General features: G+C 44.9%; 1 protein-coding gene across 1 annotated transcript in view; it reads left to right on the top strand.

Annotated features, from left to right (window-relative positions):
- col5a1 (procollagen, type V, alpha 1) overlaps nucleotides 1-13020 on the top strand; it is a 64764-nt gene that overhangs the window by 9979 nt on the left and 41765 nt on the right. The window contains exons 3-10 of the mRNA XM_043719724.1: nucleotides 264-317; nucleotides 2161-2214; nucleotides 3151-3204; nucleotides 4563-4670; nucleotides 11102-11155; nucleotides 11395-11448; nucleotides 11959-12012; nucleotides 12310-12363. Coding sequence (XP_043575659.1) covers nucleotides 264-317; nucleotides 2161-2214; nucleotides 3151-3204; nucleotides 4563-4670; nucleotides 11102-11155; nucleotides 11395-11448; nucleotides 11959-12012; nucleotides 12310-12363 — 486 coding nt within the window. The remainder of the gene's footprint in view (nucleotides 1-263; nucleotides 318-2160; nucleotides 2215-3150; nucleotides 3205-4562; nucleotides 4671-11101; nucleotides 11156-11394; nucleotides 11449-11958; nucleotides 12013-12309; nucleotides 12364-13020) is intronic.

The raw sequence follows: 13020 nt of genomic DNA, 5'->3' as shown, positions 1-13020 counted from the left end.
TGGGTGTGAGTGTGTGGGTGTGAGCGTGTGTGGGTGTGAGCGTGTGTGAGTGTGACTGGGTGTGAGTGTGTGGGTGTGAGCGTGTGTGGGTGTGAGCGTGTGTGAGTGTGAGTGGGTGTGAGTGTGTGTGGGTGTGAGCGTGTGTGGTGCTTACATCACAAACTTTGTGCCTTCTCTGTGGGTTTGTTTCTATGTGAATGTTGGAGTGTGGTAATGTGGCGATGATGAGAATGTAATTGATTATCCAATGTTTCCATTCGCAGGGTCCCCCTGGGCCCCCAGGACCCCGCGGCCCATCTGGTGCTCCAGGGGCAGATGTAAGTATTTATCCTTGTGAATGATTCACCCTGCTGTCTAACTGGGTAGGGCAATGTCTCACAGTAAACATGCTTGCTAATATTTTAAAACCTTTGTTTTGCAGCAGTTCCAATGTTGTGCTAAATGTTTTGACAGCTCATCCTTCAATTTTACACCAATGTACGTTTATATAGAACCTTCCATGGAGTTAAATGTGGCACAGCTCATGAGAGAGAAGGCAAAACCCACCTCAGAATTTGGCATTCAACCATAAAATAGAGTTATGAGGCATGTGAGCCCAAACCTGATCAATGAGCTTCGTTTTAAGGAGTATCCTAAATGAGGAGTGGGAAGTGGTGAGAATTAGGGAGGGAATTCCAGAGCTTAGAATCTAGGAAGCTAAAAGCTGAAGGTGGAATGATGGAAAGCAAAGCACAGATAATGTGGAGCCCTCAGGGCCAATGAGAGTACAGTTTGCAGCCTGTTATAGCAATCCCATTAAAAGGAAAACAATATGTTTCTCAATTTATAATTTCCCCTTTGATGTTACAGTTGGATGACTTGAGTTAAATCACAAAGTGAGACTTTGCTCCAAGGTTTGACTTCATTGAGTTTTGGTGTCCATTCCAACACGATTCAAAGTCACCAAGGGCACTGATACAATCATGTGAGCCACCTGACCATGTCTCCATCATGTACTTGTCTGCTTCCTCACCACACTGCAGTGACCTATTTACCCATACAGCAAATGTGGTCTGGCTGCATGCTGATTGTCTGTATCTCTAGGTGCAATCACCAATGTTCACACTCAGTCAACTACATCACTCCTTGTTAACTTGCGTTCTTGCTCAAACAACATGGCAGCATCTCTGTCAATGGGTAACACAGATAGCCCAGAGAGACCAGGTCACAGAAATCACTGAATGTTGAAAATGGGAAATAAGGCAGGAGATTGGGAGAAGGACAGATTCTCTAATATTCAACAGAGTAGAGGGAGCTTTAATCTGAATCTAACCCAGTGCTGTCCCTGTCCTGAGAGTGTTTGATGGGGACAGTATATAGAGGAGCCTTTATTTGATAATCTTAGAGATGTGGCCATCACTGGGGAGGCCGGTGTTTGTTGCCGTCTCTAATTACCCGTTGAACTCAGTTCCTTGCTCGATTATCTCAGAGGGCAGTAAAGAGTTAACCACTTTGCCATGGATGTAGAATCACATGCAGGCCAGACTGGGTAAGGACATCCCTATTAGTGAACCTGAGGAGGTTAATGACAATTGACAGTGGTCACCATTAAATCAGTCTTTTTTATTCCAGACTTTTACTGAAGATCAATTTCACCAACTGCTGTGGTGGGATTTGAACCCATGATCCGAGCTCATAAGCCTGGCTCTGGACTACTTGTCCAGTGAGCTCCCCAACAGGCCCTCAGCTGAGAGAAGCAGGGAGCTGGGTGGCTCCTGCCTCCCACCTCTCCATGAACCTCATGTTATTCAATGTTACAACCTGAGCAAATTTTCTTTCTGAGTGAGTGTAAGGCCAACAAAAGGAAAAACTCTTATGACTGTGTACAAGTCTCAAAAACAACAGATTCAAAGAATTCAGATTCACAAATATTATCCTGACTGGAAGCACATGGTGTTTGAAGTGGGGGAAAGACTGGAAATGACACATGTTACTGTTTATTACACAGCCGTTATATTAACTAATGGCGACATTGCATTGGCCTGACGAGAGATAGACCCAGACACAGCTGTTGAAGGAATGTATGCTTAGAATATCAATTTGAGAGACCCAGCAGGAAGCCTGTGCTCAGAACACCACCTCTGTTGTAATGTAATCTCCAATGGATTGTTTGTATTATAGGGTCCCCAAGGTCCTGCAGGAGGCATTGGTAACCCAGGCGCCGTGGGCCAGAAGGTACTATCTGCAATCTGTTTCTGCTCTCACAGGAAACAATGTACAGCAATTGGCTCAGAGTTCTGGAGGAAGGGCCCTTTAATGTGACCAGTATTTCATTCTGCATTCTAATCCTAAATGGAAAATTAAAAGTGACATGACCCTCCGAGAGTGGACCACTCCCTCAACACTGACCCTCCGACAATGCGGCACTACTGTAGCACTGACCCTCTGACAGTGCGGCACTCCCTCAGCACTGACCCTCCGACAGTGCGGCACTCCCTTAGCACTGACCCTCCGACAGTGTGGCACTCCCTCAGCACCGACCTTCCGACAGTGCGGCACTCCCTTAGCACTGACCCTCCAACAGTGCGGCACTCCCTCAGCACTGACCCTCCGACAGTGCGGCACTCCCTCAGCACTGACCTTCCTTCAGTGTGGGGCTGCCTCCATATCAGACTGAGAGTGTCCTGTCTTTGTGCTGGATCTTGAATACACTATACACTGTTTTTGTTGATCAGTTGCTACTTTAATTAAACTGAACCTAACACAGTGAGCATTCAGCCCGACACTCTGGGCTGGTATGAGCTAATGCCAAATATTAGATTAGATTAGATTCCCTACAGTGTGGAAACAGGCCTTTCGGCCCAACAAGTCCACACCGCCCCGCCGAAGCGCAACCCCTACCCCTACATTTACCCCTTACCTAACACTATGGGCAATTTAGCATGGCCAATTCACCTGACCTGCACATCTTTTGGATTGTGGGAGGAAACCGGAGCACCCGGAGGAAACCCACGCAGACACGGGGAGAATGTGCAAACTCCACACAGTCAGTCGCCTGAGGCGGGAATTGAACCCGGGTCTCTGACGCTGTGAGGCAGCAGTGCTAACCACTGTGCCACCGTGCCGCCTTGATGGTTTTTATATTTCACTGGCCCTCTGTTTCTCCTCCAGGGTGACACTGGAGAGGCGGGAGCACCAGGACCTCCAGGATATTTGGGAATGCCAGTAAGTAATTGGCTTGTTGTCCTTTGAGTTTGGTATCTGTCTGAAAATGATTCTGTCCGTCTCATTGATTATATAACAGAACTGACTCCTCCAGCCGCCATATACCCCCTGACTCTTCCCTCCCTAGCAAACCTCACCTTCTTCCACAGTCTTGCTCTTATTCTCTGAATTGAAATGAATACTTTACAAACTGGAATGTGGAGGAAAGGGCAAGGCCAGAAGCCTGGATAGGAAAGTAAGGACATACGGAAGCTACAATGCTTTATAAAATAGATTATGTGGCTAGACAAAGATTGGGCAAATGGAGTTTAATGTGGGGAAATGTTAAATGGGCCATTTGGCAGCAAGTGTAAAACATAAGGATGTTATCTCAGCTTTAAGTAAATGCAGAGTTCTATGACACAAAGATGTCTTAGAGCATGAATTACAAAAGGTTAGTCTGCAGGTACAGGAAGTAATCAAGAAAGTTATGAGAGTGTTATCATTTGTTAGAAAGGGAATTAAATAGAAAGTGCAGAGGTTATGCTGCAGTTACATCAGGCACTGGTGAGAACATATCTGGAGTACTGTGAACTGTACTGGTCTCCTTCCTGAAGGAAGGGTGTCAGTTCAGTGGATGTAGTTTGGAGGTTTCCCAGATTGATATTTGGGAAGGAAGGATCATCTTCTAAGGAAAGATGAGACAAGCTCAGCCTGTATCCACTAAAGGCCAAGGCAACTTGAGTCACAGAGAGCAACAGAGGCTGGGTCATTCAGTACATTCAAGGTTGAAATAAATCGACTTTTAATCAGTCATGAAACCAAGGGTTGTGCGAAAAAGCAGGAAAGTGGAATTCATGACTATCAGATCGGCCATGACCTCATGAGCAGATTTGATGGGCTGAATGGCCTGTTTCTGCACCCACAACTTGTGGTATAATGATCTCATTGAAATTTATCAGACCTTGAGGGGTCTTGATGAGGTAGATGTGGAGAGGCTGTTTCCCACCTGGGAGAATGCAGAAGGGAAATAAGCAGCTACCCAGTTAATCAGTTTGGATTCTGCTCTCTCAGAAGGTCATGAGTCTTTGAAACTCTCTTCCTCAAAACTCATTGGAAACCAAGACTTTGAATATTTTTAATATTTTGAATAGATTCTTGATAAACGATGGGGTGACAGGTTACTGGGGCTAAGCACAAGCTTGGTGTAATCGGATCAACTATGATCTTATTCAATAGCACAGTAGGCACAGTGGCCAGAACAGCCTACTCCTGTTCCTAATTCCCTTCTTTGGGTGGATTGATCAGTTTACAAAGGCACACAGCTCACACTTTGTCTTATTCTTTCCAAGTGAAGAGTTTTTTTTTGTTCTCTGCAGGGTCCTAAAGGGGAACGGGGTGAGAAAGGTGAATCTGGACCATCAGGTGCTGCTGGACCTCCAGGTCCGAAAGGTCCTCCTGGGGACGATGGTCCAAAAGGAAGTCCCGTGAGTATATTCCAACCAATAGCTCCCGGTCAGCTGCCTGCTGTCACTGGGTAGAATGTGTCAATCATCATGGCCAATTGTTCCACATTCCATCATGAAATGTATCAATGCCCCAATGAGATCACCAGGATGACCCATTTACATGACGAACTACTACTCAGGCCACAAACCATTCACACCAGGTTACTGCAGTAACAATCAATCGTAAAAACCAAAAGACCTGCGGATGCTGTAAATCAGAAAGAAAAATTTTAAAAATTGCTAGGAAAGCTCAGCAGGTCTGGCAGCATCTGTGGAGAGAAATCAGGATTAAGGTTTTGGGTCAAGTGACCCTTCCTCAGAATGGAGATTCTGAGAAAGAGTCACATGACCTGAAACGTTATCTCTGATTTCCACAATAAAAATCATCCTTTTCATTGTAACACACTTAACCAGAGCAGAAAAGAATGGATTTGTTATTTGATGCAATCTATCCTTTCAAAACCCTAAACATACATACACACACTCAAACACAATGAAGACAGACAAAAGACAAACAGTTTAACACAGATACTGTGGCCAATAAAGAATACAGACAGGAAGAGCAAATTCTCCCAATCCAAAGTCCAGACCACAAGGTGTAAGCTTCTTTATCACTCACAGTCCTTTTGAGTTTTGCAAATGTAGGACACTGTCATCTAGATGGTTAGGTCATCCTTGGATTGGATGGGTGATCATGGATTGCTTCTTGTAAGAATTTGTTCTTTTTAAGCTTTCTTGGCTTTGCTGTAATTTTCCTGGCACAGAAAGAGAGAGAGGATGCCGTGGGTCTGCAGGCTCTGGATGCTTTTCACTCTTGGTACTTGACAGCTTTTTAACAGCCAACAAAACAGCGATTGCCAGGTAGAATTTTCTTAAGTCAAAAATTCTATACACTGTCCAACTTCCACTTCCTTTTGCTTCCAAAGAACAACAGTGGTACGGCCCGGCTCAACTATATACAACACTTGAATTTCAACTTGTAAAGCATATCACTTGGTTTATTCAATCAATCCAACTGCCACTTCAATTTACAGACCCAATGACTTTAAAAATGTGTTCCTTTCCTCTGCCTCTGTAAAGTTGTTCACAAAAACTCTGTAGCTCTGTGCATATGTATCATTCTGCTTCTTATGCTGTTTGGCTTTTTAAAGGAGATATCAAATGTCATTTCACAATCTAGCTGTCCCTGAAAAATTCACACATTTGTTTCCTTCAGGTGGATTACATCTGATTGGATTTTAATTCCACTTCTCACAATCCTTTCAGGTCAAGAGTTCTAGCTGTGACAAGCTTCATCTCTCCTTGTTCAGGCACTAGTGATTTTTTCTGCCAGTGTTCTTAATTTTACAAACTCTCTTTACCAATTCATTGGCCAGAGGAAATAGTTACTCCTTATTTGCTTTATATAAATCCCTCCTCATTTCAATTAGCTGTCCCATATGCCTTGATTAAATCTCCCCTTAACCCTCCCTGCTGTAAGGAAAACAAGTCAAGCTTCTCAGGTCTCCCTCTTTGCGAAGATTCCTCAAAGCTCATATCATTCAGTAAGTCTCTTCTGCCCCCGAATCGCATCTTCCTTCAAGTATGCTGCTGAAAACATGAGACAGTATTCAGCTTGACTCTATCAACTGAGTAAAGGCTAAACATGATTCCTTCTTTTCACATTTAACTCCCTGACTTACAGATCAATGGTGTGTACATTTGCTCACTTTGTCAATTTGTGCTCCCTTCAAAGATTTGGGAAAATGGACCCCCAGCTACCTCTGTTCTTCCAGCCCCTCAACCTTGTTCCATTCTGATGACAGTGCCAATCAAGTTGCCTGCTGTGTGTTTGCCCAGGATGTGTGTCCTCCTGGTGTCTGTAACCATCCTACTTGCAGTCACTACATTGTGAACAAAAAACAGAATATTGCAAGTGCTGGAACTCTGAAATTAAAAGAGAAATTGCTGGAAGCATTCGCCACATCAGACCGTGTCAGTGAAGCTCGAATCGGAATTGATGTTTCAGTCTGATGACCTTTCAGAACAAAGCTGGAGCATTCCTGCATTCCTGTGGGCATTGATGCAGCCCGACTTACTGAATACTGCATTCCCAGAATTTTTCTGTTGTCACTAAATTGCTAAGTTACTGTATGATTTACAAAATTTGCAGTTTTACCCCCTCTCTCCAAGTCTAGGCCATTATATATAAAGAGAGATGCAAGGCTGCTATTATCTATTCTGAGGAGAGCACATGACATATTCCTGTCTGACTCTCCAATCAACAGAATGTGCTCTCAGTAATATTAACCACTTTCTCTTCTTGAAGCAATTTACATACACACATCTCTCTGCCTCTATCTCCTAAAGACACTGTCATCTGCTGCTTTATCACTAGTCTTTCGACAGTTTAAATATAAAGTTTCTCCTGCACTACAGTCAGCAACTCTCTGAATTACTTCAACAAAGTTTCCTCATCTTTTGTTGTTAACCTGTAAAATCACATGTTCCTTACCAAACCTCTAACGGTCTCTGAGGATTTTGATTGCAACTGACCTCGAGAGATGGTGGACTGTACGTTTCTTCACCCAGAGAGTGGTGAGCACGGGGAATTTATTACAATAGACAATAGACAATAGGTGCAGGAGTTGGCCATTCTGCCCTTCGAGCCTGCACCACCATTCAATATGATCATGGCTGATCATCCTTAATCAGTATCCTGTTCCTGCCTTATCTCCATAACCCTTGATTCCACTATCCTTGAGAGCTCTATCCAACTCTTTCTGAAATGAACAATAATCTTATATGTCTCAATCATATCCCCTCTCAGTCTTCTAAACTCAAGGGTATACAAGCCCAGTCGCTCCAGTCTTTCAGTGTAAGGTAATCCCGCCATTCCAGGAATTGACCTCGTGAACCTACGCTGCACTCCCTCAATAGCCAGAATGTCTTTCCTCAGGAAGTAGTTAATGCCAAAGCATTGAATGTATTCACGAGACATCTAGATATACCCCTTGAGGCAAATGGGATCAAAGGTTATGTGGAGACAGCAGGATTAGGCTGTTGAGTTGGATGGTCGGCCATGATGGTGATGAATAGTGGAGCAGGCTCGAAGGGCCAAGTGGCCTCCTTCTGCTCCTATCTTCTATGTTTCTAAATCTTAATGTCAGCCCCGCAACCAGATTTCTCCTTCAAATAATGAATCACAGCACTTGCTTTTGTTTATTGCAAATTTAGCAGGAGAGCTCATTCTGTCTCTGCTTTCCCACACCCTCTGCCCTCTGTGGTGAGATCCAGTCTCATAAAAACATCGAATCTAGGAACAGCCGTTCAGACCTGCTCTACTGTTCAAAATGATCATGGCTAATCCTCCACCTCAAATCCCCAATCCCCACTTTTCCCCCCACCATACCCCTTGATGTTTTTTAGATTTAAAAACTGTATCTATCTCTTTTGCGAATATACTCAGTGACTTGACCTCCATGCTTCCTGTGGTAGACAATTCCACTCTTGAGTGCGGTGACCACTTTATGCAACATTCCCAGTGTGGCCGAACTGAAGTTCTATAAAGCTGCAGCATAACTCAATGAGGATAAATGTGCCATCAGCCTTTTTCACTCCCTTATCTACATGCACTGCCACCTTCAGTGATCTGTGGGCCTGCACACCCAAATCCCTCTGAATATCAATACTCCTAAGTGTTCTGCCATTCACTGTATAATTTCCACCTGTACTTGACCTTCCAAAACACATCACCTCACATTTGTCTGGATTAAACTCCATCTGCCATTTTTCTGCCCATGTGTCCAACTGATCTCTATCCTGCTGTGTTCTCTGACAATCCTCCTCACTATCCACAACTCCACCAATCTTTGTATCGTCCGCAAACTTACTAATTAGACCAGCGACATTTTCCTCCAAATCATTATGGAGACCACGAACAACAAATGTTCCAGCACTGATCCCTGTGGAACATCACTAGTCACATTCCTCCATTCGGAAAAGCATTCTTTCCCCGCTACCCTCTGTCTACTATGACTCAGCCAGTTCTGTATCTATCTTGCCAGCTCACCCCTGATACCACGTGACTTCACCTTTTGGACCAGTCTGCCATGAGGGGCCTTGTCAAAGGCTTGACTGAAGTCCATGTAGACAACATCAACCTCTTTTCCCTCATCAATCATCTTTGTCACCTCCTCAAAAAAACTCAATCTAGTTAGTGAGGCAGGCCATCCCCTGTACAGAACCATGCTGTCTATCATTAATAAGAACATTTCCAGGATTCTCCCTGCTACCCCTCTTAAACAAAGAGACAACATTGGCTATTCTCCAGTCCTCTGGGGCCTCCCCTGTGGCCAAAGGGCATACAAAGATGACTGTCAATGCTCCAGCAATTTGTTCTCTTGCCTCTGTCAGTATTCTGGGATGAGACCCGAGGACTTATCTACTTTAATACATTTTAAGACGCACAACACCTCTTGGTTAGAAACTCAACACTCCCTCCTCTGAGATCATCCTCCACCGATTCCTTCCCTTCGGTGAATACTGACACAAAGTATTTGTTTAAGACCCTCTCTCACTAGTATCCTTAAATACAAATGAGGAAGGACACCACTTCGACTGGGACAACACATCCATCCTAGGACAAGCCAAACAGAGACACACACAAGAATTGCTCGAAGCATGGCATTCCAATCAGAACTCTATCAACAAACACATTGAGTTAGACCCCATCTACCACCCCCTGAGAGAAAGATCAGGAAATGACATCACCACCGGAAATGACATCACCAATCCAAGGAAACCTAAACACATAAATAGAAAGAGGTCCATACCACCATGCTTCATCCGGAGACTCACTAATGATATTACCCAGTATGGTGACGAAACCGAACCCTCCAGCTCAGCGAGCAAACCTACATCCAGAACTTCACCTCCCTCTTCTGGCTGCACACATACATTCCCTCCCTTGTCCTTGAGAGGACCAATCCTTTCCCTGACTACCCTCTTGCTTTCTATATATGTCTAAAAAGCCTTGGGATTCTCCTTAATCCAAAACAGGAGATTGGGATTGAGGAACCTGTCAGCCATGATTGAATGGTGGAGCAGATTCGATGGGCGGAATGGCCTAATTTCTGCTCCTATGCCTTATGGTCTTACGGACCTTTAGCTGCTCTAATTCTTTGTTTAAGTTCTTTCCTACTTTCCTTATAAACTGAAAGGGTTTTCTCAGTTCCCATCCTCCTCAACCTTACACATATTTCCGTGTTCTTTCTGACCAAGGTTATAGCAGCCCTGGTCATCCAAGGTTCACGGAACTTGCCATACCTATCCTTCTCTCTCGCAGGAAGGTGCTCCTCCTGACCTTCTCTCAACTGCTGTTTAAAATACTTCCACATGTCCCTCAAACAGCCACCTCCAATCAGCATTCTCCAGTTCCTGCCTAATAGTGTTGTAGCTACCTTCCCCAAATTTAAGACCTTCACCTGAGGACTGCTGTTAGCCTGATCCATAAATATCGTAAAACTCACTGTGTTATGGTCACTACTCCACCACTGAAACTTCATTCACCTGGCCGGGCTCACTTTCCTGGTTGGACTGTTCACGTACTGTGTCAAGAAACCCCTTGAATAGTCCTTACAAATTCTGCCCCATCCAAGACACAGATTCACGGTGTGGGGGAGGAGGACGTTCAAAAGAGGTATGCCAGGCACATTTTTCATACAAAGGGTGGTGAGTGCCTGGAATACGTTGCCAGAGGAGGCGGTGGAATCAGACACAATAGCAGCATTCACAAAACACTGGATAAATATACGAATAGGAAGGGAACAGAGGGATACGGATCCTGTCAGGGGAGACAGTTTTAGTATATTAGGGCAAAATGTGTCAGCACAGGCTTGGAGGGCCGAAGGGCCTGTCCTGTGCTGTATTGTTCTTTATTCTGAGTGAAGAAGTGTTTGCTCATCCCAATCCTGAATGGTCTTCCCTATATCCTTCGACTGTGTTCCCTGATTCCAGATTCCCCAACCAGAAATAACCTCCTTCCCACATCTAGCCTTGTTGGAATTTTATATGTTTCAGTCAGATCCCCTCTCATCCTTCTAAACTCTAGTGAATGCAGGTCCAGTCAAACTAATTTCTCCTCCAAGGACAGTCCTGCCATCCCCAGTATCAACCTAGTGACCCTCTCAGGAGAGTAGACCCTTTCTCAGACAGGGAGACTGTATCTGCACTCTTACTGAGGCCCTTTGGAACTGCTGACTGACGATGACCCGTGACTGTCAAACTGCTGTCTCCCCATCACAAGCAAGGGGGTGTTTTCCAAATGCAGACTCCCTCTGACACTTCACCTGCTGCAGGCTCTCTCCTCTCTTTCTCTGCACTTGGATCTGCTGTCAATAATATTTTGCCTTGTTCTCCCCTTTTCCTAGGGACCAGTTGGTTTCCCTGGCGACCCCGGTCCCCCTGGTGAAGCAGGCCCTCCGGTAAGGTTAAGCTGGTTTTAGTTAATGGTGAATTGCCATTGAGTAGCTTAATCAATTCAACTGGTCATTATAAACCCTTTCTGAGAACTAATCCAATCTCCTAGCTTAAAAGTGCCACAATAATTGGATATTGTAGTTTGTAATCTATATTTTCCTTTTGTGATTAATGTTTTGAATATCATGATGTTAATCATTAAAAAGTCATTGTCACTTACACTGAGGCCTTTATTTCACTGCAGGGCCAAGATGGACCTTCAGGTGACAAGGGAGAAGATGGTGAACCAGGGCAGATTGTGAGTTGAGAAAGGACAATGCTTAGTGGAATTTTGCTTGATGGAGGTTTGAATAAATGAGAGACCAGTGATTGAAGTCAGATCCAATGCTGCTGAGAGCAGAGTGCTGAGCTAAGCACTATTGGAGGGGGGGGAGGGAAAAGCCAGAGTGAGTGTCCCGAATTCAAAACCGGACAGTCATGGAATTACTCACACTCTGTCAAACCTGATGGCGCAGAGGGTGAAGGTGCCATGTGCTGATGAAAAAGGCACCATTACTGGACCAAAAACCTGGCAAAAATATTGAGAAAGAAGAATCCAAGTGAGAAAACCGATCTCTGGACTGAAGGACTAAGAAAAGTGCCCCAGCTGGTGGTTTGAACAAAACCAGATGCTGGAGATGTTGGGGCTGGAAGGGATTGCTGGTGATGGACGATGTGTCAAAGTGTGGCCCTATGACTGGCCCAGGTTCCTGTGAACCTTTCGGTAGTGACATGATGGAAGGTTCTGATGTCACCTTTCTGTTTCTAGGGCTCCCCTGGTCCAACTGGTGAAGCAGGACCACCCGGTCCTCCAGGAAAGAGGGTGAGTGTGAACACACCGATATTATCCCTGCCACACACACACACGCACAACACTATCCTGCAACACACACACACACAGCGTGTGCACAGACAACATACACATAGACATGCAGCAAATAGTACCACACACACACGCACAGACAGACTCACACACACACAGACAGACAGACAGACAGACACGCGCACACACACACATTCTTAAACAAGCGCCAGGAAATCCTGAGTGTTTTCAATATCTGTGATCGCTTCCTCTGTTAAAGACAATACCTTTTCAATGTTTTTCTTTCATGTTGTTCAGGGTCCACATGGTCCTGCAGGTCCTGAGGGGAGACAAGGAGAGAAAGGAGCGAAGGTAAGTGAGACTGAGAATCCCAGTCAGCAGTCTGAAGACTGAAGAAGTTGTATTATTCGAGTTGACCCGGTTGGTCTGATCTCATTAACCCTGGTTCCTGTCACATCATGACATTGTGAACACTATCCTTTTAACAGGTCACTCTGCATCACCCTTTCAGCACATCGGCATTGTGGCAATGGGATAGCAGCCTCACAGACTAGTGTGTCCAGCGATCTGTTAGCTGTATTTATATCTTTTATCGGTTCTTCTGGACACCTCAACTGGTCAAGTGTTGAAACCTATTATACTTTGTCAATTCCCATCATTATTTTAAAACACGTTGATCAAATCCCAGTTTTATCTGCTGACCTCCAGGGATTATTGTCAATGTTTCCAAAAACCATTGTTAGAACACAAGTCTCTTTGCCCCGGCCGTCATTCTGGTAAATTGATGCTAGACAAGCTTAAGGGTCAGAACTGGAACATCATAAACGTGTTCCAAACTGGCTTTGACCAAAAGCAGTTCTTCAGCACTGACCGTCCGACAGTGCCCGCTCCCTCAGCACTGACCCTCCGACAGTGCCCGCTCCCTCAGCACTGACCCTCCAACAGGTGGCACAACCTCAGCACTGACCCTCCGACAGTGCCCACTCCCTCAGCACTGACCCTCCGACA

Source organism: Chiloscyllium plagiosum, chromosome 30, assembly GCF_004010195.1.
Source record: "Chiloscyllium plagiosum isolate BGI_BamShark_2017 chromosome 30, ASM401019v2, whole genome shotgun sequence".
In the NCBI taxonomy this organism is placed as follows: domain Eukaryota; kingdom Metazoa; phylum Chordata; class Chondrichthyes; order Orectolobiformes; family Hemiscylliidae; genus Chiloscyllium; species Chiloscyllium plagiosum.
This window is presented reverse-complemented; position numbering and strand designations above follow the sequence as displayed.